The 24,781-nt window shown below is 36.9% G+C and overlaps 3 protein-coding genes and 1 long non-coding RNA gene across 7 annotated transcripts in view; 2 read left to right on the top strand and 2 right to left on the bottom strand.

Annotated features, from left to right (window-relative positions):
- The window catches only part of ATP5PF (ATP synthase peripheral stalk subunit F6), a 985,871-nt gene that overhangs the window by 202,198 nt on the left and 758,892 nt on the right, over positions 1-24,781 (top strand). The window lies entirely within an intron of this gene.
- Positions 1-24,781, top strand: part of CYYR1 (cysteine and tyrosine rich 1) — a 105,746-nt gene that overhangs the window by 62,708 nt on the left and 18,257 nt on the right. The gene's annotated exons all lie outside the window — the stretch shown is intronic.
- Positions 4,601-15,563, bottom strand: LOC126950767 (uncharacterized). Its single transcript, XR_007724282.1, has 3 exons — positions 14,509-15,563; positions 14,286-14,412; positions 4,601-4,640 (listed from the first exon to the last, which is right to left on the bottom strand). It is a non-coding gene; the product is annotated as an uncharacterized LOC126950767 (long non-coding RNA).
- Positions 4,912-5,538, bottom strand: LOC126950758 (60S ribosomal protein L34-like). Its single transcript, XM_050784779.1, has one exon. The coding sequence runs from the start codon at positions 5,316-5,318 to the stop codon at positions 4,965-4,967; it is 354 nt and encodes a 117-aa protein (XP_050640736.1). The 5' UTR covers positions 5,319-5,538; the 3' UTR covers positions 4,912-4,964.

The raw sequence follows: 24,781 nt of genomic DNA on the forward strand, positions 1-24,781 counted from the left end.
TGGGTGAGAATTAAAGTCTAGCTAGGGAAAAGAAAGAGGACATCAAATTTCTCAAAGGCCCCTTTTCTAGATTAAGAGGGAAATCCAAACCTTCCTATCATCAACAGAAGAGTGATTACCTTTGGGAAATGGGTGGTCAATTGACTGTAATGGGCACCAGGGGCCTATTGAGATGCTGGATGCATGCTATATGTTGGTGTGGTCATAGTTCCATGGGCATATACATAAAATCATAAAATTCATCATGTAGCATATTTAATATGTATATATTGTACTGCTGTGAATTATATCTCAATAAAGGATTAACAAAGCAGAAAAAGGGCAAAAGTGGGGCAGTACCTTGATTTTATGTATCTCCCAAGACTAAATAGTTCCTTAATGCCATGTTATCTCAATTTCTTCTCTCACACTTACGAAAAGCATTAAAAACCTTTTTTGTTTTTTTATATTAACCTAGTTTCTCCAAAATGTCCTCTTTCTCTGGTGTTATGTAAACAGTAACTTCCTTTCATTTTGTTAAACAGCAGCTCATGATTAGCTATGTGGCTCTGCCACTGCCCTCATAAACTCAGTCTCCAACTTTATGATTATATTGGCTTAATTTAACTTGATAATAATGATAAGGGTAATAGCTAATGTGCATTAAGCATTTAATGTTCCAGGCACTCTGGTTATATACACACACTTATTTAATTCTCTTAACAACCTTTAGGTACAATAAATACGTATTATTTTTCATACACAAAAATATTGAAGCTTAGCAAGATTGAGCAGCCAATGCACAGCCACATTGTGAAATGTGGCAGAAATTTAGGTCTGTCTGTTATCAGAGCTCAATCTTAAGCTCTCTGGACTGCACCACCTTCCAGCAGCCTCCAAATTCTCTTGTAGAAGCACATCTTTCTTTGCAACTTGGGCTTTTATTGCTTTTTACTTTTTGCATGCTTGGGGATAACAAGTTTTGGAGGGAATGTTAATTCAAAATAATTTACTTTACTTTGGTGACCATGAGGCATCAAGTGTGATTAACAGCATCAAAACAATAAAATTGAGCAAAGAGGGGCCTTGTTTTCTTTCAGATTTCATCTCTGAGTTATGTTTAAATTCATACAAATTTTCTAGTTCACAGAACTTTCTCCTTTCAGCATAAACATTTTAAAAGTATTTTAACCATCTTTCAAAAATGCAAAATATAGCCTGAATATGTTCCTAACTTCTTCAACAGAACACAGCTTCTACCATGTATTAATTTGTATTCGGGGACGTGAATGGAACTGGAGATCATTATGTTCAGTGAAATAAGCCAGGCACAGAAAGACAAACTTTGCATATTCTCACTTTTTGTGGGATCTAAAATCAAATCAATTGAACTCATGGACATAGAAAGTAGAAGGGTGGTTACCAGAGGCTGGGAAGGGTAGTCGGGGAATCAGATGAAGGTGAAGATGGTTAATGGGTACAAAACAATAGAAAGAATGAATAAGCCAATTTTCCCAGCACCATTTATTAAATAGGGAATCCTTTCCCCATTTCTTGTTTCTCTCAGGTTTGTCAAAGATCAGATGGCTGTAGATGTGTGGTATTATTTCTGAGGACTCTGTTCTGTTCCATTGGTCTATATCTCTGTTTTGTTACCAGTACCATGCTGTTTTGGTTACTGTAGCCTTGTAGTATAGTTTGAAGTCAGGTAGCGTGATGCCTCCAGCTTTGTTCTTTTGACTTAGGATTGTCTTGGCAATGCGGGCTCTTTTTTGGTTCCATATGAACTTTAAAGCAGTTTTTTCCAATTCTGTGAAGAAACTCATTGGTAGCTTGATGGAGATGGCATTGAATCTAAAAATTACCTTGGGCAGTATGGCCATTTTCATGATATTGATTCTTCCTATCCATGAGCATGGTATGTTCTTCCATTTGTTTGTGTCCTCTTTGATTTCACTGAGCAGTGGTTTGTAGTTCTCCTTGAAGAGGTCCTTTACATCCCTTGTAAGTTGGATTCCTAGGTATTTTATTCTCTTTGAAGCAATTGTGAATGGAAATTCATTCCTGATTTGGCTCTCTGTTTGTCTGTTACTGGTGTATAAGAATGCTTGTGATTTTTGCACATTAATTTTGTATCCTGAGACTTTGCTGAAGTTTCTTATCAGCTTAAGGAGATTAATAAATGGTGCTGGGAAAATTGGCTAGCCATAAGTAGAAAGCTGAAACTGGATCCTTTCCTTACTCCTTATATGAAAATTAATTCAAGATGGATTAGAGACTTAAATGTTAGACCTAATACCATAAAAACCCTAGAAGAAAACCTAGGTAATACCATTCAGGACATAGGCATGGGCAAGGACTTCATGTCTAAAACACCAAAAGCAACGGCAACAAAAGCCAAAATTGACAAATGGGATCTCATTAAACTAAAGGGCTTCTGCACAGCAAAAGAAACTACCATCAGAGTGAACAGGCAACCTACAGAATGGGAGAAAATTTTTGCACTCTACTCATCTGACAAAGGGCTAATATCCAGAACCTACAAAGAACTCAAACAAATTTACAAGAAAAAAACAAACAACCCCATCAAAAAGTGGGCAAAGGATATGAACAGACATTTCTCAAAAGAAGACATTCATACAGCCAACAGACACATGAAAATATGCTCATCATCACTGGCCATCAGAGAAATGCAAATCAAAACCACAATGAGATACCATCTCACACCAGTTAGAATGGCAATCATTAAAAAGTCAGGAAACAACAGGTGCTGGAGAGGATGTGGAGAAATAGGAACACTTTTACACTGTTGGTGGGATTGTAAACTAGTTCAAACATTATGGAAAACAGTATGGCAATTCCTCAAGGATCTAGAACTAGAAGTACCATATGACCCAGCCATCCCATTACTGGGTATATACCCAAAGGATTATAAATCATGCTGCTATAAAGACACATGCACACGTATGTTTATTGCGGCACTATTCACAATAGCAAAGACTTGGAATCAACCCAAATGTCCATCAGTGACAGACTGGATTAAGAAAATGTGGCACATATACACCATGCAATACTATGCAGCCATAAAAAAGGATAAGTTTGTGTCCTTTGTAGGGACATGCATGTAGCTGGAAACCATCATTCTCAGCAAACTATCGCAAGAACAGAAAACCAAACACCACATGTTCTCACTCATAGGTGGGAACTGAACAATGAGATCACTTGGACTCGGGAAGGGGAACATCATACACTGGGGCCTATCATGGGAGCGGGGAGGGGCCAGCGATTGCATTGGGAGTTATACCTGATGTAAATGACGAGTTGATGGGTGCTGACGAGTTGATGGGTGCAGCACGCCAACATGGCACAAGTATACATATGTAACAAACCTGCACGGTATGCACATGTACCCTAGAACTTAAAGTATAATAATAAAAATAAATAAATAAAAATTTTTAAAAAATTTTTAAAAATTAAAAAAAAAGAAAGAATGAATAAGTCCTACTATTTGATAGCACAATATGGTGACTATAGTCAATAATAACTTAATCATACATTTAAAAATAACTTAAAGAATGTACTTCCATTATTTGTAACTGAAAGGATAAATGCTTGAGGGGATGGATACTTCATTCTTCATGATGTACTTATTTCACATTGCATGCCTATATCAAAACACCTCATGTACTCCATGAATATATACAGCTACTATGTACCCACAAAAAATCTTTAACTACATTTTTTAAATAATAATAATTTCAGCCTGGCCGATATGGTGAAACCCCATCTCTACTAAAGATACAAAAAATTAGCCAGGCATGGTATATGCGCCTGTAATCCCAGCTACTCAGGAGGCTGAGGCAGGAGAATCTCTTGAACCCGGGAGACAGAGGATGCAGTGAGCCGAGATTGCACCACTGCACTCCAGCCTGGGTGACAGGGTGAGATTCTGTCTCAAAAATAAATAAATAAATAAATGTGACAGGGCAACCCTGTCTCAAAAACAAATAAATAAATAAAAAACAAAGAGTAAAATGAAATAATAATCATTTGTACTTGGTGCCTGTTACTGGTGACAAATTCTGCCATCATACTGTGAGATACTTGGACCTTGTTAAGATATGCTGGATTCTTGAACCCTCTCCAGAATGCTTCAAGTTGATATGGAATTCTTTTGGCTGCATCATGTCTCCTTTCATCCACTTTTCCAGTATCCTTATGCCATTCGTTGAATTTCTGCTTCAAAATTCCTTTGGGCTACAGAGAACGATAATATACAATAGAGTTCAAAATATAAATAAAGCCTTTTTGAATAGTTTTAAAAATCAGAATAAATAATTAATAGGAGGACCTGACAGCGTCTTCCATGAAGAAAATGCGGATTTTATTTTTTGTCCCATCTCTCTTTTGTATGGATTTGTACAATTCAAATTTTTCAAAGGTATTTTTCCCCTTTGCATCCTATACTTGAGCTATTATGATTATCTGAATACATAATATCCAGGTAAGTGTTTTATTGTGACTTAAAAATATTACTTGCTGAAGAGCAAATTGATGATTTCTGTCAGCTCTTCATTAGATGTCTTAAATCTTTAAGAGGCCACAGCAGTGGATGTTCTTCAAAAGTGGTCTCCAGGCAACAGGGTTTCCAGGCAGATACTCTGTGGACACAAAAGTGAACAGAAATGAGATGGTAAATTTAGAATAGGGAAGAATTTCACATACATACAAATATTATAGTGCCTTGAAGAGAGGATTCCAAAGGAAAATTTTCACTCTACAAGTAATTTATTAAATATGTGATTTGTAGTTATTTATTCAAGATTTGTTTCATAATACTTTAATTTTTACCAAGAAAATACAATACTCAGTATTATCCTCTTTAAATTGAATTTTATTTAACTTTGATCATATACCTCAAATTTCTATTTTCTTTTTTTTTCAGCAAGTCTTTTCATTTTTATTACTCAAAAAAGTTTCATTTTTTATTTAGCTTTCTGACTCTGTGCTTGTGCCTTCAACACTTTCACAACGATTTTCTGCTCCTCGATACAGAAAGCACGCTTGATCCTGTCACAAACACATTTAGCACACATGGAACCACCATAGGCCCTGCTGACATGTTTCTTTGTTTTGGACAATCTCATAAGAACTTTAGGTCTTACAGCACGAACCCCTCGAAGTCTGCCTGGGCACACACCACATGCAGATTTTGGTGCTTTCCCAACCTTCTTGGTATAAAGGTCAACAATTCTATTACCAGGGGTTCGGGACAGCCTAGTTTTGCTAGAGGCTGTATTGTAGGAAAGCCTACGTCGGTATGTCAAACGCTGGACCATTCTGAGTGCCTGCAGACAACGTCCCCGGAAGAGCACTATTTTCTTTTTTTAAAGAATGAAACAGGTGACTAAAGAAGGCAGGATTTAAATATTTGCAAGTATGTCCCCCACTCAGGAACAGGTTCCAAATTATCTCACTAATGTCCTCCATAAATGAAGTCTCTCCAAGTTCTTTTAGTGGTGTTAAAATTATTCTACCAAAATTAGAATTATTGTCATAGAGACTGATTGTTTTGTGGACTACAGCACAGCCCTAAAATTGAGCCTCTTGTGAAAAAGAAATGATAAGATTAAGGTTCCATCTACTTGCATGAGTTCCATCTACTTGCATTTTCCTTGTCCCACCTAGCTCCAAAATCAAGCATAAAACAGAGACTTCTGACTACAGCAAATACACTCAGACCACATCTATAGCGCAGAAGGTAAACACTTTGGCAAAAATAAATTAGCTCATGTGAATAAGAAATAAAAAGAAAAAAAATTCATCACAGAAATATTCATCTATGAGAGCAGACTACCACCTGTTTCACATATGGTATGAAAGATAAGAGATCTTTAAAAAAGTCTCTTCTCCAACATTAGCTCACTGGCATATTACAACATAGAGACCAACAACAGAAAACAGAAAATATATGCGGAGCTAAACATATTATAGAATGAGACTTATGGACACCTGCTTATATATGCAAAGAATCGGAGTCCTCTGGAAGAAACAGACACCGTCATATCTTGCCCTTGTGTGCGTCAAGACCAAGATAAATTGTAAAAGCCAAAATAATTTATTATTTACTTGCTGGAGAGTTCACAGCCTGAAAGAACTTGTGTACAGGAAGGAAACAATTACCTTAATTTTCTTTAAATTTATTTAACTTCATAAGTGACTTATTCTTCTCTTATTGCTTTGTAAATGTAACTAACCGAAGTAATTATTACTTTTCGTGTCAAATTTGCTATACATTTTTGCCCGCTCCCTGACTGTCCTCCTAAGCAAGCAACATAAATATATCCATTTCATCTCCTTTGCAAGATCAAAAAAAAAAAAAAAAAAGCAGTTCTCAATTCTATACATAGCAAATAAATTCTGCCCATGCTGCCTTTTGCATTGGGGAGCAGAATATCTTTGGTCTGTTTGGCTTGACTCAATTTCTGAACATCTTTGTCTTTAGTCCTTTGCCTTCCTATAGAGACTGTTCTAAATTTCCAAGACATATTGCTTTATTTCATTAGACTTGAGGTGTATAAATCAGTGCTTTATTTTTAAAATTGAGGATGAAATATTTTAGGATGTAAAAATGATTTCGGTACTAATGTTCCTGGACAGATTTTTTTTTTTTTTTTTTTTTTTACTGCTTTTATTTTTCTACTCAGATATTATACATATTTCTTTCTACCCTAAGTCATTGAGGCACTAGGGCAAGCAAGCCAAGATCCTTTGGTGTATGTTTTTGTCCACTTTCATTAAGATATACTTATCCTTTGACACTTTTAATAATACTCATCACCTCTGTTTCTCTCATGGTGTGCTCTTCATCGTCAGTACACTTTGCAGGCTGTCTTTAATTCTTACAACGCTTCAGAGAGGTAGATAAGTGGGTATTACTGGTCAGGTTTTCATTCAGTCTAACTGTGGGAATCCTTCCATCAAGATAACATAAAACGAAATTGGGTCCCATTATCCTCACTGTACAGATGACGAAAATGAGACCAAAAGATTAAGTGGCAAACGAAGGGGGAAAAGAAAGTCCTTGTGAACGGAGTAGAAAAGTCTTTTTAATTCCAGGTTTCAATTCTGAGTCTTTTGTGTTTACCATGTTACAGACCTCTCTTGGCTAGGGAAAACAAATGGAATGTGAATGTGATGCTTTAGAAATTTCTGTATACAACCTTCTGTAAGAATTAGAAGTGATAACATTAACCAAATACACTGCACAACATGATTTGTCTGTCTTAAGTTTAGCACTAGAGAACTAGGGAAGCATCTATTCAGAACAGGCCTTCGCCATCTTACCGATTTTATTTTATTTGTTTATTTATTTATTTAGATGAGGTCTCGCTCTGTCACCAAGCAGGAGTGCAGTGGCGTGATCTCGGCTCACTGCAACCTCCAAATCCCTGGTTCAAGTGATTCTCCTGCTTCAGCCTCCCAAGTAGCTAGGATTACAGGCATGTGCCACCACGCCCAGCTAATTTTTGTATTTTTAGCAGAGATGGGGTTTCACCATGTTGGCCAGGATGGTCTCGATCTCCTGACTTCATGATCTGCCCACCTTGGACTCCCAAAGTGCTGGGATTACAGATGTAACCCACTGTGCCCGCCCTTACTGATTTTATTCTAAGGAAATATGTCACTCACTATGATTTCTTAGATGAAATGTCCATCCTTTTCTTTGAAAATCTAAACGGTACATGGTACAACTATGATGCTTAACAGATATGCAAAACACAACTCTGTCCCACTTCTGTTTTACAGGAAACTTTCTACTCTGCTGGCTGAAAGTTTGGCACATCTACAACTTTCCTGCTTACTCTTAGTCCTCAAGTCTTCTATGTCTCAAAACACTCTAATTCAGAAATTTTAAATGTCTAATCTAAGATGTCAGTAAACATCTTAGACTTCATGCAAGGCTTATTTCCATCTTCCAGCTGAAGTCAGCAGTCACTGGGTCACCTGCCCTTGGGGAGAGGGGTGTGGCCAATTGCTGTCTCTTCCCACTCATTTCCCACTCAGAAGTCCTCCCCACCCCCAGTGCAGGCCCACCAGTGTGGGAGCTGTGGTTGGGGAGAGAGAAAAAGAGAAAAGAGGAAAGTTCTTGTTCAGCTCCTGATAAGTACTGTCCTAAGTCACTGGGCCTCTCTGATAGCAGCCTCCAGTACTTAGACACAGCTTCGCCCCTGCTGCCCTGGAAGCCTTGCTGGCATCTGCTACAAGTGTCTGCTTTCCCTTCCTCCTTGCACCAATTCCTGGCCTTCCATCATCCGCTCCACAAAGACTCAGACTCTCCTGTTGTAGCCCATTGCCCTTCCAGGGGGTACTTTCAGGACCTAGAAGAGCTCCAAGCTGATCCTCTATCCTATGTGGCCCACATCTGATGCATGGATAGTTTAATTTCTTGCCTGTTATGGACTCAATGTTTGTGCCACCATAAAATTCATATATTGCAGCCCTAATCCCCCAAATGATGGCATTAGGATGATGGGGACTTTAACAGAGAATAAGGTTCAGATGAGGTTAGGAGGGTGGATCCCCCAACATGATGGGATTAGGATCCTTATAAAAAGAGGAAGAACCACCAAAGCTTCTTCTCTGCCATGTGAAGACACGGCAAGATGGTGGCCAGAAAGTAGGTCCTCACCAAGAACCAAATTTGCCAGCACCTTGGTCTTGGACTTCCCAGCCTCCAGAACTATGAGAAACAAATTTCTATTGTTTGAACCACCTAGCCTGTGGTATTTGTCATAGCAGCCCAAGGTAACTAAGACATTGCCCTATTTTGGGTGGGGTATAAACTTCCCCACACAAGCCCTTTCCAGTTCTCTCCCCGCACTACCATAGATCCCTTCTCTGAAAAAAAAAAAAAAAAAAAAAAAAAGTGTTCTGTTCATTGCTCCTCCCTTTCCCTTCCCAGTTTTCCTTTCCACTGCTCAAAAATGTAATCCTCCTCCAGCTAGTCTGATCCACTCACTGATCTTCTGGCATTCCATGTGCATTCAGACCCAGCAGTCTTCCACAAATATAACCTCCTGCTTCATGGTCCAACCTCATTTCTAGCTTCTCACTCACAAATATTGTTAGGTCCTGCACTACTGGACTTGTGCAGTGACCCAAATGCACCAGGTTTTCTCCTTTCCTTCTGACTGTGTTTTGCTTTTGCCTTGCTGTATTAGTTACCTGTGGCTGCCATAACAAATTACCAAAAAATTTTAACTTAAAACAACAGAAATTTGTTCTCTTGACATTCTGGGGACCAGAAGTCTGAAAATAATGTGTCAGCACAGTCATACTTCCTCTGGAATCACTAGAGGAAAAACCTTCCTTACCTCTCCCAGTTTCTGGTGCTGTCAACATTCCTCAGCTCATGCTGAAATCTCTGCCTCTACAGTCACATGGCCTTCTCTTTTTCTGTCTGTCACATCTCGCCCGTGTATCTCTTACAAAAATACTCATCATTGTATTTAGTGCCAACCCAGGTAATCCAGTATGAACCCTACACCTCAAGATTCTCAATATAATTACACCTGCAAAGACTCTTTCCAAATATGGTTAACATTTACAGGTTCTGGGAATTAGGACACGGACATATCTTTTTGGGGACCATTCCTTTCCTCACATCAGTTACCATAGCAGCCTCCCAATTGGTGTCCCTGTCTCCATTCTTGACGTTCATTATCTATTTTTCATTCTACGAATATCATTTTGAAACACACCTGATATAGTTTCACTGTGTCCCCACCCAAATCTCATCTTGAATTGTAGTTCCCATAATCCCCATGTGTTGTGGGTGGGACCCAGTGGGAGGTGATTAAATTTGGGGGGCAGTTACTCCCATGCTGTTCTCGTGATAATGAGTGAGTTGTCATAAGATCTGAGGGTTTTATAAGGGGATTTTCCCTCTTTGCTCAGCACTTCTGTCTCCTGCCGCCATGTGAAAAAGGACGTGTTTGCTGCCCCTTCCCCATGATTGTAAATTTCCTGAGGCCTCCCCAGTCATGCAGAAGTGTGAGTCAATTAAACCTTTTTGCTTTATAAATTACCCAGTCTTGGGTATGTCGGTATTGCAGCGTGAGAATAGACTAATACAACAGCTCTACTCTTGCCACTGTTATTCTTATGTTCCAGTTTTCATGTTAGCATGGCTCATAAGACCCTTCATAAGCTAGACTTAATTCTCCAAGCACATTCACACATTCTCCAAGCACATTAGTCAAACACCCTTCTACCGCCAAAGCTGAATACAGAACTTGCTGTCTTCAACTTTTCTCTCTTAAAACAGGCCTGTGCTATTTTGCCTTCCTACTAGTTGTTTCCTCTCCTTGAATACTCTTTCTCTTCTTCCTTGACTAACTGATCTTTCAAATATCATTTTAATTACTTCTTCCTTAACATCTTTACAATTTGGATTTGATTCTATAAGAAAGACAAGGTCATTTTTAAAAAGCAAATCTGCTAGCAAGAATGCTATGAGAAGCATGCCAACAAAGAAAAATGGCTATAGGGCCTTCAAATAAGATGTCATTTTTGTTATCTGTCTTTCTTCCTGGGAGAGGCCAAATATGACACCTTCTAGATCACTGTTGAATCCACAGCTCCTAGAAAAACACTGACTAGGTACTTCATCTGTAGTAAGTGAATATATGAAGAGATGTGTTCCTTACTCTTTTGCAAGAACTTAGCAAATGTAAAAGGTAGAAATCTTGGAAAGCTGACACCAAATTTAGCTTCTCGAAATTTCAAACCAAATAAAAACATATGACACAAATGAAATATGTCACCTGAATAAGACACATAGTTCAAACTTTAATTCAATAGAGGGCATAAGATCAATATTTATACATATTGATCTTACAAGTCTGCTGAAGGGAAATGGTCACTTGTCTTTCAATGTAGAAAAGAATGTGCATTCTGTAAGCATTTTGCAACATAATAGAGGGGCTTTGATTCTAAATTGATTAGTCTCCCCAAAATTGTTAGTTTTACATTATTAGGATATCATTGTACGAGGCAGTGTGTATGACTCCTTCTAAGGTGGGTCATATGGATATGAGTTATACTTCACTGAGTCCATGGTACTTTAATAACTTGAATTTCAAATAGTAAAAGAGTAAATTATATTTCTTAGCCCCATGTGGTACTGGAACTTCCCTTAGGGAACAATATAAGAAGCAAACTATCTCTTAGACGCAGAAGGGAAAAATAAAAGTCAAGATTTATGGAATAGGGCTGAAGGCTCTATAGCCATTTTTCTTTGTAGGCATTCTTCTCATAGCACTCTTGCTAGCTGATTTGCTTTTTAAAAATGACCTTGTCTTTCTTGTGGAATCAAATCCAAATTCTTGTTAAAAGGCTTATTTTATGTTCTATGACATGAATGATACAAGATTGATGAAACAATCTTTGAAATCATGGACTGGTGAATTGATTGGCATAATCCAAAACTGTTTCTATAAAACAAGTTATGGATGTTGTTCCCTGGAATTTTTATGATCTGGATTTCCTGCTGAGGGTACATTAGTAGCAAAGGGTCCCTTTTCGAATTAAATCTGACCAAATATGAGGATGTTTTAAGGAACAAAGTTACTAGAAAGTTGACCTTGATTCCAAGTAAAGAAAATTTTTAAACTTTGGCACAAGTGCAACTTAGTGTGGCAAAGTTGTGTGTTGTTTGGTAACCTTTTTAAATTGTTAAAACTAAATAATAAGTTACTGTTCAATAAATATCTTTCATTACCAGCAGATATTTTCAAGTTTGTCATCCTACTAGATGTTAGTGTTCCAAAAACAAGTAAAATTTTTTAGTAAAAGTTATAAATGACTGAATGAAATTAATGTATACCTTTCCATTAAGATTCACCCACATCTGGTGGGAAACTGATCTTCCTTGCTGAATGCGGGTTAGATCAGCAATAGGATATTGCATAAATATTCTATAAATATTGGATAAATATCAATAAATATTCTATTTATCTGGGTCTATACAAATTTGGAAATTTCTAGCTTGCTAGACTATTCTCCCCATTGGGGATGCACTGACCTGTCTATTTTCATATAATCAAACATATCCTTCAATGGCTATATATAAACAGAAAAGACTGTTCAGCATCTTATTTCTATAACATTTTGTTAATGTTTACTAGTTTTGTATATTTACCAGAAAAAAAATGAATCTATGTTAAATATTCATTTTGTACATCCATAATTTCTTCCCATATTTTAAATGCATTTAGTAGACTGAGAAGAAAATAATAGTAATATTCATTAACAGTATTTCTTTTATATAATATCTGTTGATGGAAATACTTCAACTTAAGTCACTATCTCTTTTGTTCTTGAGACATTGATGCTAAAATATTCTTCTTTTCCAGTTCCACACATCTGAATCTACCTGATATTTCTTTCCCTTGGGCTCTGTCCTAGGCTTCCTAAACAAATTTCTATTGAGACAAAGCTCTTAAGCAGCTTCAGACTCCTTGGTGAAAATATTTGCCTCTAGTTACATCAACTCAGAGATTCCCAATCTAGCTATGTATTAGCACTACTAGGGTTCCTTTAAAAATATAACAGTATCTTGATCTCATCTCCAGAGATTCTGATTTAATTGATCTGGCTTAAGGCCCAGACATCAGCATTTTTGTGATTTAACTGAAACCTAACTTGAAGCCAGAGTTGAGGATCACAGCCTTCACTCCAAGACAAAATGGGTTTGGCCCTCAAATTCTTTACCAAATCCGGTGCCCTGCCCTGCCCATTCAGCTAAATAACTGGGGAAGTCTAACAGCCACACCCAAGTCCTTGGAAGTTTCATCTGCCTTCTAATGTGGTATTTCCAGGGATTCACCACAGTAATGCTTCCATTTTGTTTCCTTAATTTAAACCCCTTTGATATCCCATTTTGATAACAAGATTCTGGAATCCACATCCTCTTCTTTTAATTGTGAAGTAGATTATGCTGCTGAAACAAATAAACCCTGAAATCTCCGTGGCTTGGCCCAATACTCTTCACTTCTTGATCACGTCAACAGTTCACCCCTATGGCTCTCCCTCAAGTTAAGACTGTGTGACTCCGCCTCCTTCCATATTGTGTTTTGGCCCTCCCAGAATCTTTTGCTCCCAATCACGCAGACCTGCTCCAGGAGCACAGGGGTTGAAGTGGAAATAGGTCTTTGTGCAGTTGGCGTCTAACTGGATCACACAATGCCCAGTTACACAATGCTCCAATGCAGTTGGAGGTGACAGGAAGTAAACGTGACTTTACTGAAGTGACAGGAAGTAAACATCACTTCCTTTAAGTCTGTCGGGGAAAGTTAGTTACGTGGCCCTTCTGAGATGCATGGGAAGCTGGGAAATGGAGCCTCGCGCAGATAATTGGCAAGTCTTAACTGTTGCAAGCCTGCTGCTAGCACTCACTTGATTTAGATGGATCTGTGGACCCAAAGATTATTACCCCTTTAACTCCTGTTGCTGTTAAATCTACCTCTCTCCGCCCAATCTGCATTAATGTGATCAGAAGAATCTCTATCTGAAGTAATAGCCCAGACTGTAATTCTCCTTATTCTGCCTGTCAACATAGGCAATATAAGTTATGTGAATAACTGCAGGTTGCCTAGTTCTCCAAGTCTACACAGCTTATATTGACTAACTTTCTGCTCCTCTGGTAGAAAAACATTCATTTCTCAGGCTGTTCCTCATTCCTTCTGCCTGTCCTGGTACATGAAACAAAATTCAGTTTGTCTGACTTCTGGAACATAGAAAAGAAACAAAGTTGTGGTGTAAGAACCATCACTCCCATGGCTCAACCCTGGCGTAAATCTCCTCTCTGGTAAGTTCCCTGTAACACGTTACTCTTACAAGAGTAAGCAGCACCCTGGCCTATGGGAATTTCAAAGAATACAGTGAAACATTCAAACACATTATAAGAACTGCTTCTAAAAATACATCTGATTTTTAAACCTTTTTTTGTTCTCCTTTTAAAATTGACAAATAGTAATTACATATATTTATGAGGCACAATGTGGAGTCCCAGTTCGTGTATACATGCATAACATATTCTGAAACTGTTACCCTTTTAAGGGAAAAAAAAAATCACGTAAGATATCTTCCATACCAACTACAGTGTCCTGGTGTAGCCCTCTTTTGCCAAGGTTTTTGAGACAAAGGTATATCTTTCCAAATTAGAAATAAGTAATTAAAATTTAGCTAGATAATATGAATGAGTACATGCAGTTATAATTACTTATATTATTTAATATTACCTTGATGATTATTACGTCTCCACAGACTTGAGATTGTTGCTTATCTTGGCAATACATAAGAATTCTTGGAAGAAGATATTCTGTTTCTCCCCCCTCAGAATTGTAGGTGATGTTGGGGGAGATAAGTCTGTGAATAAATATGGATTAATTACAGCTAGTCAATATTCATAGAATTTTGTTCTTGTTGGACTGCAATTAATTATCACACCAAAAATTAACTCACTTCTAATCTTTTTTCAATGTTCTCTAAGCTGAGATTTCCATTTCTGCTTTGCTTTTCTTTCTTGACCTGCAGCAACTGTATTATTAAAGTAGAATTTCTGCTAATTAGCTGTGGTACTAGGGAGCTGGAGGGAACCTTGAGCATTGTCTGATCCAATTAGATTCCAACTGCACAAAGACCTGGATGGAAAGATCAGACTACAGGAAGTAATCTAAGAATAACTCAAAGATTGTTATTTTTAATTTATGTTTAACAGAAGTTTAAGAACATTAGTTTCAGAAAAGGACAATTAAGAGTCCATTGATAGGACAAGTAAAGCAAACTTCCTATCTGTGCATGCTCATTATGCTAAAAGTTTGTGTAATGCAGTATTAAAGACTAGATATGCCTTTTACAAACATGTTCATCTTTGGAAAACAAAGGTGGTTAAAGTCAGACCAGTAAGCAACAACAGTAAGCAAAGTTTATCTCCTGCACTCCTTGTGATACCTTTCCAGGCCTGATCCACCCCTTCTTTCCTACAAGGTGTCAGAACCTTCCCTCTCCAGAGGTCACTCCTTTGGGAGCAGTAAGAGATCTAGTAGACCAAATTTACCTTAAAATGTCACACACATTCAGGGTATTATTCCACAATGGAATAAACTTCCTCCAGACTTAGTGACTTTTAAATACTAGGAGTGTCCAATAGCTTTGGGTGACTTGGGATAGGATAGAGTTATAATAGTCCTTTAAGAGTTTGAACTTGATAACTTTAAGACACAACTAACTTTACCTTCAATGGTTTTTCCTGAATTCTTTTCTCCCCACCTTCTTTCCTGTCCAACTGCCATTGCCAAGTTAAGTATTTTACCATCTTTTGTCCAGATATTTAAAACAGTGTTTTAATTAGAATGCCTGGATATAGTCTGGTACCCATCAAATCCACTCTCCATGTTACCCTTAAACTTATCCATGTTTAGACCATTTCCCTTGTTTTCCCATGAACTCCAATAAAAAGTTCAGGTTCTTTACAGTATCATTAAAGACATTCCTTATCTAGAAGACCCCACCCAAACCTCTGCTTATTCTCCAGCCTTACCTCTCTTTTTTATTGCAGCAACTGTCAACTTTTCATGGTCCCTTAAGCACATCATGATATATTACATTCCTATGGCATTTCTGTGTTTTTTTGATCTGCACTGTGCTTCTGCTCTAATTTCGTCAACCCTTTAGGATTCAGAAAGGGTTAACTCCCAATCACATGCATATACACACAACCTCTGTCTCACACAACCAATCTCTACTCACACACACTGTCACACATGCTAACACATTTGATAGATGCTGTACTGTCTGCTGTCATAGAACCTAGTTTGCACTTCCCCATTTGCCTTTAATCCTATGCATTGTAATTACATGCATATGCATGTGTCTTTCCCAGTCTTTGTCTTCCTCAAATTTCCAGCTAGAGATTTTTTAAATTGTTTCATGAGGCATAATTTATTATTCTCTTTGACCTTGAGATTAATTTTTTTTTTTGAAATATGATCTGCCAGAACAGATGGCCACTAGAACTCCTCATAGCCTCACTCCTGCAAACTTGCCCAGGACTTTGTGGTACCACTTACATGTTTAGATGAAAGATAAATGGAACTGAGATTTGGGGGCATTTGTCTCTGTCATTCATTCTTTATAATTCTAGCTCACATCTGTAGACTCAAACTTGAACCTAGAATTCTAATAATGCCAACCATACAAAGCTGCAGTGTGTATGAATGTCTGTGTCATTGTTTGCCAATTCCCCTGCCTCTGCTACTAAATTGAGCACCTCTATTTCCTTCATGTCTTTCTCAGTGGTTACAAATAACAGGTCTAGGGACCAGTATCTAATTAAAGCTAGGCCAATTACAGTATCTCTGGCCTTGGCCACGTGAATTGATATAAAGGTAGGTCCCCAACTCTAGCTAGGCCAATCACGTTCCTTCTCTGGGATTGTATCTACTGGAATAAGATGAGATTGAGATCTAATGGATAGACATAAAACTCAGAAACTATTTGGAGCTGTGTATTAGCAGCATCTATAGTGAAAGAGAATGATATTGATGCTAGGATGAAAATAGGTTGCTTGTGAATTTTAATGAGCATGAAGCTAGACCCTAAAAGGAAGCCAAAGTATGACAGCGCCAATCAATCACATCAGGCTGATAAAGGTGAGGTTGTGAGCAAGACATTTGAAGAGGTGTGACTGGGCAGGAACTGTTGGGTCTGGGCAGCCTCAGGCTTGTGAGAGTTGTATGCAGATAATGTCAGAACCAGGCAAATCACTGACAGCCCCAGAACAGGAGATCTCCCTGGCAGATAGCAATCAATCACAGGCTTATCTCAGCAGAGAATGGGAACTTGTGAGGACCCAGGCAAAGGATCACAGTGGCCTGGGTGGGCAGGCCAGCTTGTAGTGTGTAGACAAAAGCAATCAGTAGAGCCACAGGAGAAGACACTGGGTTAGGCACGTGGACTCATTGTCCGGGGTCTACTACGCCATCACAGTTTGATACCTTCTTCAGCAGTTACTTTGGAAAGGTTTACAATCTCCAGTATCAACCCGAGTTTTATTAGAACCTTATTAAATCTTTAAATATCCAACTGCCCCCCAAAAGTAGATGCTGTTCTGCCAGGTCATTGACTGCGTGAGCCTCCATATTTATTTGAAACTCTCCATCTTTGATCAATGGAAATGAAAGAGTATTAGCTCTGAATTTCCATAATCACATTCAATCTTTTAAGTCTTATATGCTCCCAGGACTTAAATCTCAACAAATGGACTTTCAATAGAAATCCTTGTAGTCACTATTAAAAAACTAGTTTGTAACTTTTTTTTTTCCACTCAAAGCATGACAGAAAGAAAAAGAAGAAAGTCCTGTCTAAAGTAATCATCATAAGCAAGTTAAGGTAATTAGCTTAGTGGGAAGTTTTGGCAAAGGTTACTTCAAAAGGGTGAACCATGCCAATGCATTGTAAATGAGAGTATTGTATCTAGAAGCAATTGAGGATTTTTCAGGTTTGGAATGAGAAAGGCAGGAAAGCCTGTGTGCAGTGGTTGTGTCTATTTGACTCTAGTCTGTAATTGCAAGTTTCATATTTTTCTTTTCAACACATTTTGATAGACTGTATTGTGTGGCAGAATGCAATCACCCATAGGGAAGGCATTCTTACACTCTTGCCTTTCACTCACTGCCCCGTTGGATCAGTCATCAGGTCTTAGAGCTTAAATTTCACAGACATTCCAGAAATTATTTTCTCCTCTCTTTCTCTACTTCCCAAGTAGAATTTTTTCATCTTCATATGCCTAGTGCTTAGTAGAGTGTCTGGCACTCCACAGCATTTGTTGAGTGGATAAGAAAATGAGAGCAAGGCAGGCCATTGCAATCTACTCAGCTCTGTGGTGGAAATTAGGACTGCCAAGCTCCAGTTTTAACTGTAGCACAAAACTAGCTGGAAGAACTTTGGCAACTATTTTATTTTAGCTCCTCACATACTTGGTTTTGTTACCATCAAAACATGTGAGTTGTATTCAGTGTCCCTAAAGTACTCTCTGGTTCAAAAACCTGTTACATGTAACCAAGAAAAAGCATTAAGAAAGTATTACTACTCTCTTTAGTGTATTATATTTATACTTTAAAAAGAAAACCAATTCTCTTTTGCTGAGTATGATCAAATAATTTCATTGTTGTCTTGTCATAGTCTTCTATGCCTGGAGATAGTTGACCTTCAAAATCTCTTTGTTTACTGTCTAGTGCATGGCTCTAAAATCCTTAAAGTATTATGTATCATTCAACTTTGTATCGTAGTATGCAGAATACTGCCAGCACATACTGATGCTCAATATATATTTCTTTTTTTCCTTTTTATTTTTTTGAGATAGAGTCTCATTCTGTCACCCAGGTTGGAGTGCAGTGAGGCGATCTTGGCTCACTGCAACCTCTGCCTCCCGGGTTCAAGCAATTCTTGTGCCTCATCCTATCAAGTAGATGAGACTACAGGTGTGTGTCACACACTGGCTGATTTTTGTATTTTTTGTGGAGGCAGGGTTTCACCACGTTGGCCAGGCTTGTGTTGAACTCCTGGCTTAAGGGATCAGCACTCGTCAGCCTCCCAAAGTGCTGGGATTACAGGTGTGAGCCACTGCCCCCAGCCGCTCAATATATATATAATGAGCGAAGTCGTGAATGTTGCTATCCAGTGGTAGTCATTTAGAATTGTAGGCAAAATGATTGAGGGATAAATCAAACATATAAGGTGCTTTGTTTTTCAAAAACGAGTTTGTTTCTCCCTCATGCAAAGGAAACCGGAGTTGGTATAGCATCCCCATGTTGTTATCAGGGATACAATTATACCTATTTCAGTACTACTGAGTCAGTACTGCTTTTCCAAATATTGCTGTTAAATAAACAGTTAAATGAATCACTTTCATGTACATATCATTAAAATGTTTTAGAAACTTCTGTAACTATGATTTACTGCATTTAGATTGTGACATGTGGTATGCTGTGTTGTGCAGTCTCAAAGCTGTACTGACAACTAACCAAATAATGACATTTGGTATCCACACAGTTAAATATATATCTTATATATATAATATATATGTATACAAACAATATGTGTATGCATGTGTATCAAACCTTATAGAAAACTGAAAAATCGTGTTTGATTTTTTAATATGACCATTTTTGTTTTTTTTGTTTTTTTTTTTGTTTTCTTTTTTTTAATGGAATTTAAAAAAAAATTTTTTTTTAATTTATTATTATTATACTTTAAGTTGTAGGGTACATGTGCATAACGTGCAGGTTTGTTACATATGTATACTTGTGCCATGTTGCTGTGCTGCACCCATCAACTCGTCATTTACATCAGGTATAACTCCCAATGCAATCCCTCCCCCCTCCCCCCTCCCCATGATAGGCCCCGGTGTGTGATGTTCCCCTTCCTGAGTCCGAGTGATCTCATTGTTCAGTTCCCACCTATGAGTGAGAACATGCGGTGTTTGGTTTTCTGTTCTTGTGATAGTTTGCTAAGAATGATGGATTCCAGCTGCATCCAAGTCCCTACAAAGGACTCAAACTCATCCTTTTTTATGGCTGCATAGTATTCCATGGTGTATATGTGCCACATTTTCTTAATCCAATCTGTCACTGATGGACATTTGGGTTGATTCCAAGTCTTTGCTATTGTGAATAGTGCTGCAATAAACATACGTGTGCATGTGAATATGACCATTTTTGAATCATATGTATTTGACTCTCATTAAATCTATATTGGCACAAAATCAGGTAGGAATTGGGCACTTGTTCAGAAAATTCGGTCAGTGCAAATAAGTGCAAACCAGGCAGTTCTTAAAGGGTACTTGTTGTTCATCCATCAAAGCATTTACCGTTGAACTCTAGGGATAAAGTGTTATTCTGTAGGTTGTGCTACAATCTACAACATATTCAAGGCCACTTTTTAGTCTCATTTTGTATACTACTTTGACATCAAAGTAATGTATAGATTTCTTGAAGATCTCTCACTGAGCCATAAAATTTAATTCTACATAAGATATGAAGAACAATCCCAATTAATGAAATTGAATGCAGTCTCTTTCTTTCCTGGTTCTGATATGCATTTTTAGAACTTTTCTACAGGATCCCAGTGTACCTGTATATTCCTTAAAACTGCCATTTCCACATTAAATATTTGTTTTGGTTTAGATGGTATAGCAATTTTGGCAAAGGAGTATGGCAGTGTACCTGTATGCTCCTTAAAACTGTCATTTCCACATTAAATATCTGTTTTCGTTTAAACTGTATAGCAATTTTGGCAAAGGAGTTGTATTAGGTAAGATTCAGTTGGGTAGCATATCACACAGACACGTGTTCTCACTCAAACTAGAATAACAGAAACTTTAATAATTTTTTTAAACTAGTTTGTTTCTCACGCAAAGGAAATGGGAGTTGATATAGCATCTCCCTGTTGTTATTAGAGATACAAACTCCATCAAACTCATACCTCTTCCATCCCTAGGATATGGCTCTTGTCTTCATGGTCTACCTTGGAGACTAGAGCTCAGCCATTACACTCCTATTTCAGAAAGCCGAAAGGAAGGTAAGATAGAAAATGGGAGAAAAATCCCATTCCAGCCATCTTTTAAGGAGATTTTCTGAGAATTGACACAAAATATTTTATTACAACGTATTTTCCAAAACTTATCATGTAAAAAAAAAAAAAAAAAAAAAAAAAAAAAACACCACTAGCTGTAAGGCTACCTGGAAGATGTAGTATTGGCCAGGCATAGTGGCTATGTCTGCAATCCCAGCACTTTGGGAGGCTGAGGCAGGCAGATTGCTTTACCTCAGGAGTTGGAGACCAGCTGGCAACATGGCGAAATCCTGTCTCTAGACAAATTACAAAATTAGCTGGCCATGATGACGTGTGCCCATAGTGCCAGCTACTGGGGAGGCTGAGGTGGGAGAATCACTTGAGCCCAGAGGTTGAGACTTCAGTGAGCCACTGCACTCCAGCCTGTGTGACGTGGTTAGACCTTGTCTGAAAGAAAGGAAGGAAGGCAGGAAGGGTGGAAGGGAGGGAGGGAGGGAGGGAGGGAGGGAGGGAGGGAGGGAAAGATGTAGTCTTTATTTTAGTCAACCCTCAGACTTCTTGTATCAAGGAAAATGTAGAAAATGAATATTGGAGTACACAATTGTCTCTGTCATGGGGCTTGAGTCAATAAATCATGTAAATTTATTCATTCAAAGAGATATTAGTTTCTAGTTTTATTATCATGAGGCTAACAGAAAGAAGTTATCTCTGAAGCTCCAAGAAAGAGGATATGTTGAGTGAAGTTATTAAGAATTTTACAGAATTTGTTTTTTTGCAAGTAATGTAGACTTACTGGAAAAATTACATGGATTGGTGTTCCTACTCTCCTAAGCATTTTACACTTGCAGTAGTAACAATATGTAATAACAATTTAACTATTCAAAATTATAGTCTTCTTATTTGATACACATATAGATGTACATGTAACCAGATTCATAGAGATAAAAAAAGAAATAGAGATAGTTCTGAGATCTTATGATTAATATAAGTACTGTTAATACTGAAAATTATACTCCATTGAGTTTGTTTTTCTATTATTTTCTGTAATTATTTAAGCAACAGAGAAGAAAATGCATTATTTTTAAGTTAAGCAAGTCAAAGTGTTACTAAAATTGCCAATGATTTTATAATAAAATATTGTATTCAAGGGTATTATAATATTTTAATGAATTGGCCAAAAGAATGAATTACTGAGGAAATAGGATGGTCTGATATACAATTTTGTCAAGATTTATTCTCATGTATGTAGTCGACTTTCAGCCCTATAGTTGGAACAGGATTTTTATCATTGCTTTAATTCATCTCATGTGTATCATCACAAATAAATAAGTCTACTAAATATTCCCTTCTTATAACAAAAGATAAAAATGTTTTAGCTTCACTTAAAATTTATTTTTTTATTTTAATAAGAAATAAACCCATTTTAAGTTTATTATTTTGAAGTTATGGTTACTTTCTCCAGAAATTTCTGATACATTTACCTTTGACTTATTTCAAAGGTAAAGGTATTTTATTTCAAACTCTTATTTCCCTATGAAAGTTTCTGTTAACAAAAATATTCTAGAATTTTCCCCACTTTTTATATAGGTATCAAATATAGATGTCAGATATCTGCATGGCCTTTTTAATGTTTCTATTTTATTGGGACTGCTGTTACTAAATTATTACATAGAATATTCATAAGCCCTTTGATTTACAGTTTTATAAAATGCATTTGTAAATTGGGTCATATCCAAGAAGAAGAGAAATATTACACTGGTGTACTTTTCATATCTGCTATTTTCTGTAAACATTATTTAATATTAATAGCAAAACCACATCAAGATAACTAGTAAGCTGCTGTATAGCCGTGCTAAGCCTAAAAGTGTTACTGTAACATGGCAACATTATCAGAATCTTGTTTTACTCATGAAAAACTATTTGTGGAATAAAATATATTATCTCTGAGCTTTGTTATAAAAGACAGTTTCATATGATTATTTCAGCCACCACAGATATGTTTAATATCTTGATTATAAAATCTCATTTTGCAAAAAAAGAAAAAAAAATTAGCTAAATTAGAACCTAGAAACAGTCCCATACAAGCCAACTGATTTTTGACAATGGTACAAAAGCAATGCAATGGGGGAATGAGGACTGCTTTTAACAAATAGTACTGAAGTAGTTGGCTCTCCACAGGCCAAATAATCTATTAATAATGAACCTCAACCTAAATCTAGTACCTCATACAGAAATTAAACAAAAATAGATCATAGGTTTAAATATCAAATGTAAAACAATCAGTCTTTTAGAAAGAAACGTAGGAGAAAGTCTTCAGGACCTAGGGCTTGGTGAAAAGTTCCTACATATGACCATAAAGCGCAATCCATAAAAGAAAAAAATCGTAAATTAGACTTCATTTAAAAACCTTTGCTCTGTGAACGACCCTGTTGAGAGGATGAAAAGATGTGCTCCAGACCAGTAAAAATATTTGCCAACTATGTATTTTATAAAGGACTCAAATAATTCTCGAAAACTTAACAGTAAAATAACCAAGCCATCCAATTAGAATATGGGTAAAAGACTTGGGTAGACATTTCACTGAAGAAGATGAATGGCAAATAAGCTTTCGAAAAGATGTTCAACCTTGCTAGCCATTACAGGAATGCAAATTAAGACCATGACGAACTACCACTACACGTAATGTTTTATCTATTAAAACAGCTAAAAAATAAATGTACGAAACTACATACTGGCAAGGATGCAGAGAGGATCTCTCATACCTTGCTAGTAGGAATGTAAGATAGTACAGTCACTGTGGAAAATAACTTGGCAGTTTCTTTACGACTCAAACATACATTTATCGTACATCCCAGTAATTGCACTTCTGGGCATTTATTGCAGAGAAATGAATACTTATGTCCACACAAAAATCTGTACACGACTGTTTATAGCAACTTTATTTGTCAAACCAAAATGTCCTACAATAAATAATGGTTAAACAAACTGTGTTATAGCCATATCATGGACCACTACTCATCTAGGAATGAACTACTGATACATGGCAGAAACTGGAATGGATTCCAAAGGCATTATGCTGAGGGAAAAAAGACTATCTCCAAAACTCACATGCTGTATGATTCCATTTGTATAATCTTCTTGAAATGACTAAATTACAGAAATGGAGAACAGATTAGTGATGCCTGGGGTTATTGATGGCAGAGAGAAGGCATGTTGGATATGACCGTAAAGCAAAGCAATAGCACAAGGGAAATATTTTGTGATGATGGAATAGTTTTGTACCTTGCTTGCTGTAGTGGTTATATGACTCTGTGCATGTGTTAAAATGACATAGAACTATACATACACTTTACAGTAATGTCAATTTCCTGCTTTTCATGTTGTGCCATTGTTACTTAAGATGTAACCATTTGGGGAGACTGGGTGAAGGGTACATGAGCTCTCTCTGTACTCTTTTTACACTTCTTGTGAAATTATAATTATTTTAAAATAAAAGTTTAAAAGGAGAGGAAAATGTGCAAACCTTGCAAGGCGTTGCTTTAAAAGAAATACATTCTCTGAAATTTTTTCAAGGTTTTATTGATGCCAGATTTTTCAAATTAATAGCTTCTCACTTTCCAACAGTTGACTGAGCCAATTATTTATATGCAGGAAGGTTACTATTTGTTTATTGTTTCTTTTTATTAATTACAAAGTAAATATTGCTGTAAATTTTATACTTGCCATATCTTAAATAACTAATTTATGATTGCTAATGGGTATCAAAGGATCAAGGGCACCAACATCATGATTTAATCAAAAAAACTAATTTAATACATTAGTTGCAACCTCATTACTGACCTCAAGAGCAGGCACTTTTGCAGGAGCTGCCAACAAGGAAACAAAATGTGACTAATTTTCTACTTTCTTCTATTTAAGAAAAGAATTAATGAATATAAATATGTCCCAATTTGATATCTTAACAGTTTCCATAACGCATAGTTTGGAAACTCTGTGCCTGAATAACTGGGCCATTGATTATTTCTGGAACATAAATTAAGTCCTCCAGTTTAATCTTATTTGGACCTGAAACTTACAATAAGGAAATTTCCAGATTACTTTTAGTTTTCTTACTTCAAATTATCTCCTTTCATAGATCTTTTTTCTTGAAAAGACTTATTTA

Source organism: Macaca thibetana, chromosome 3 (assembly GCF_024542745.1).
Source record: "Macaca thibetana thibetana isolate TM-01 chromosome 3, ASM2454274v1, whole genome shotgun sequence".
In the NCBI taxonomy this organism is placed as follows: Eukaryota; Metazoa; Chordata; class Mammalia; order Primates; family Cercopithecidae; genus Macaca; species Macaca thibetana.

Bases quoted from the DNA above. Each gene is read 5' to 3' on its own strand.
- LOC126950758 (XM_050784779.1), bottom strand. From the start codon at position 5,318: ATGGTCCAGCGTTTGACATACCGACGTAGGCTTTCCTACAATACAGCC.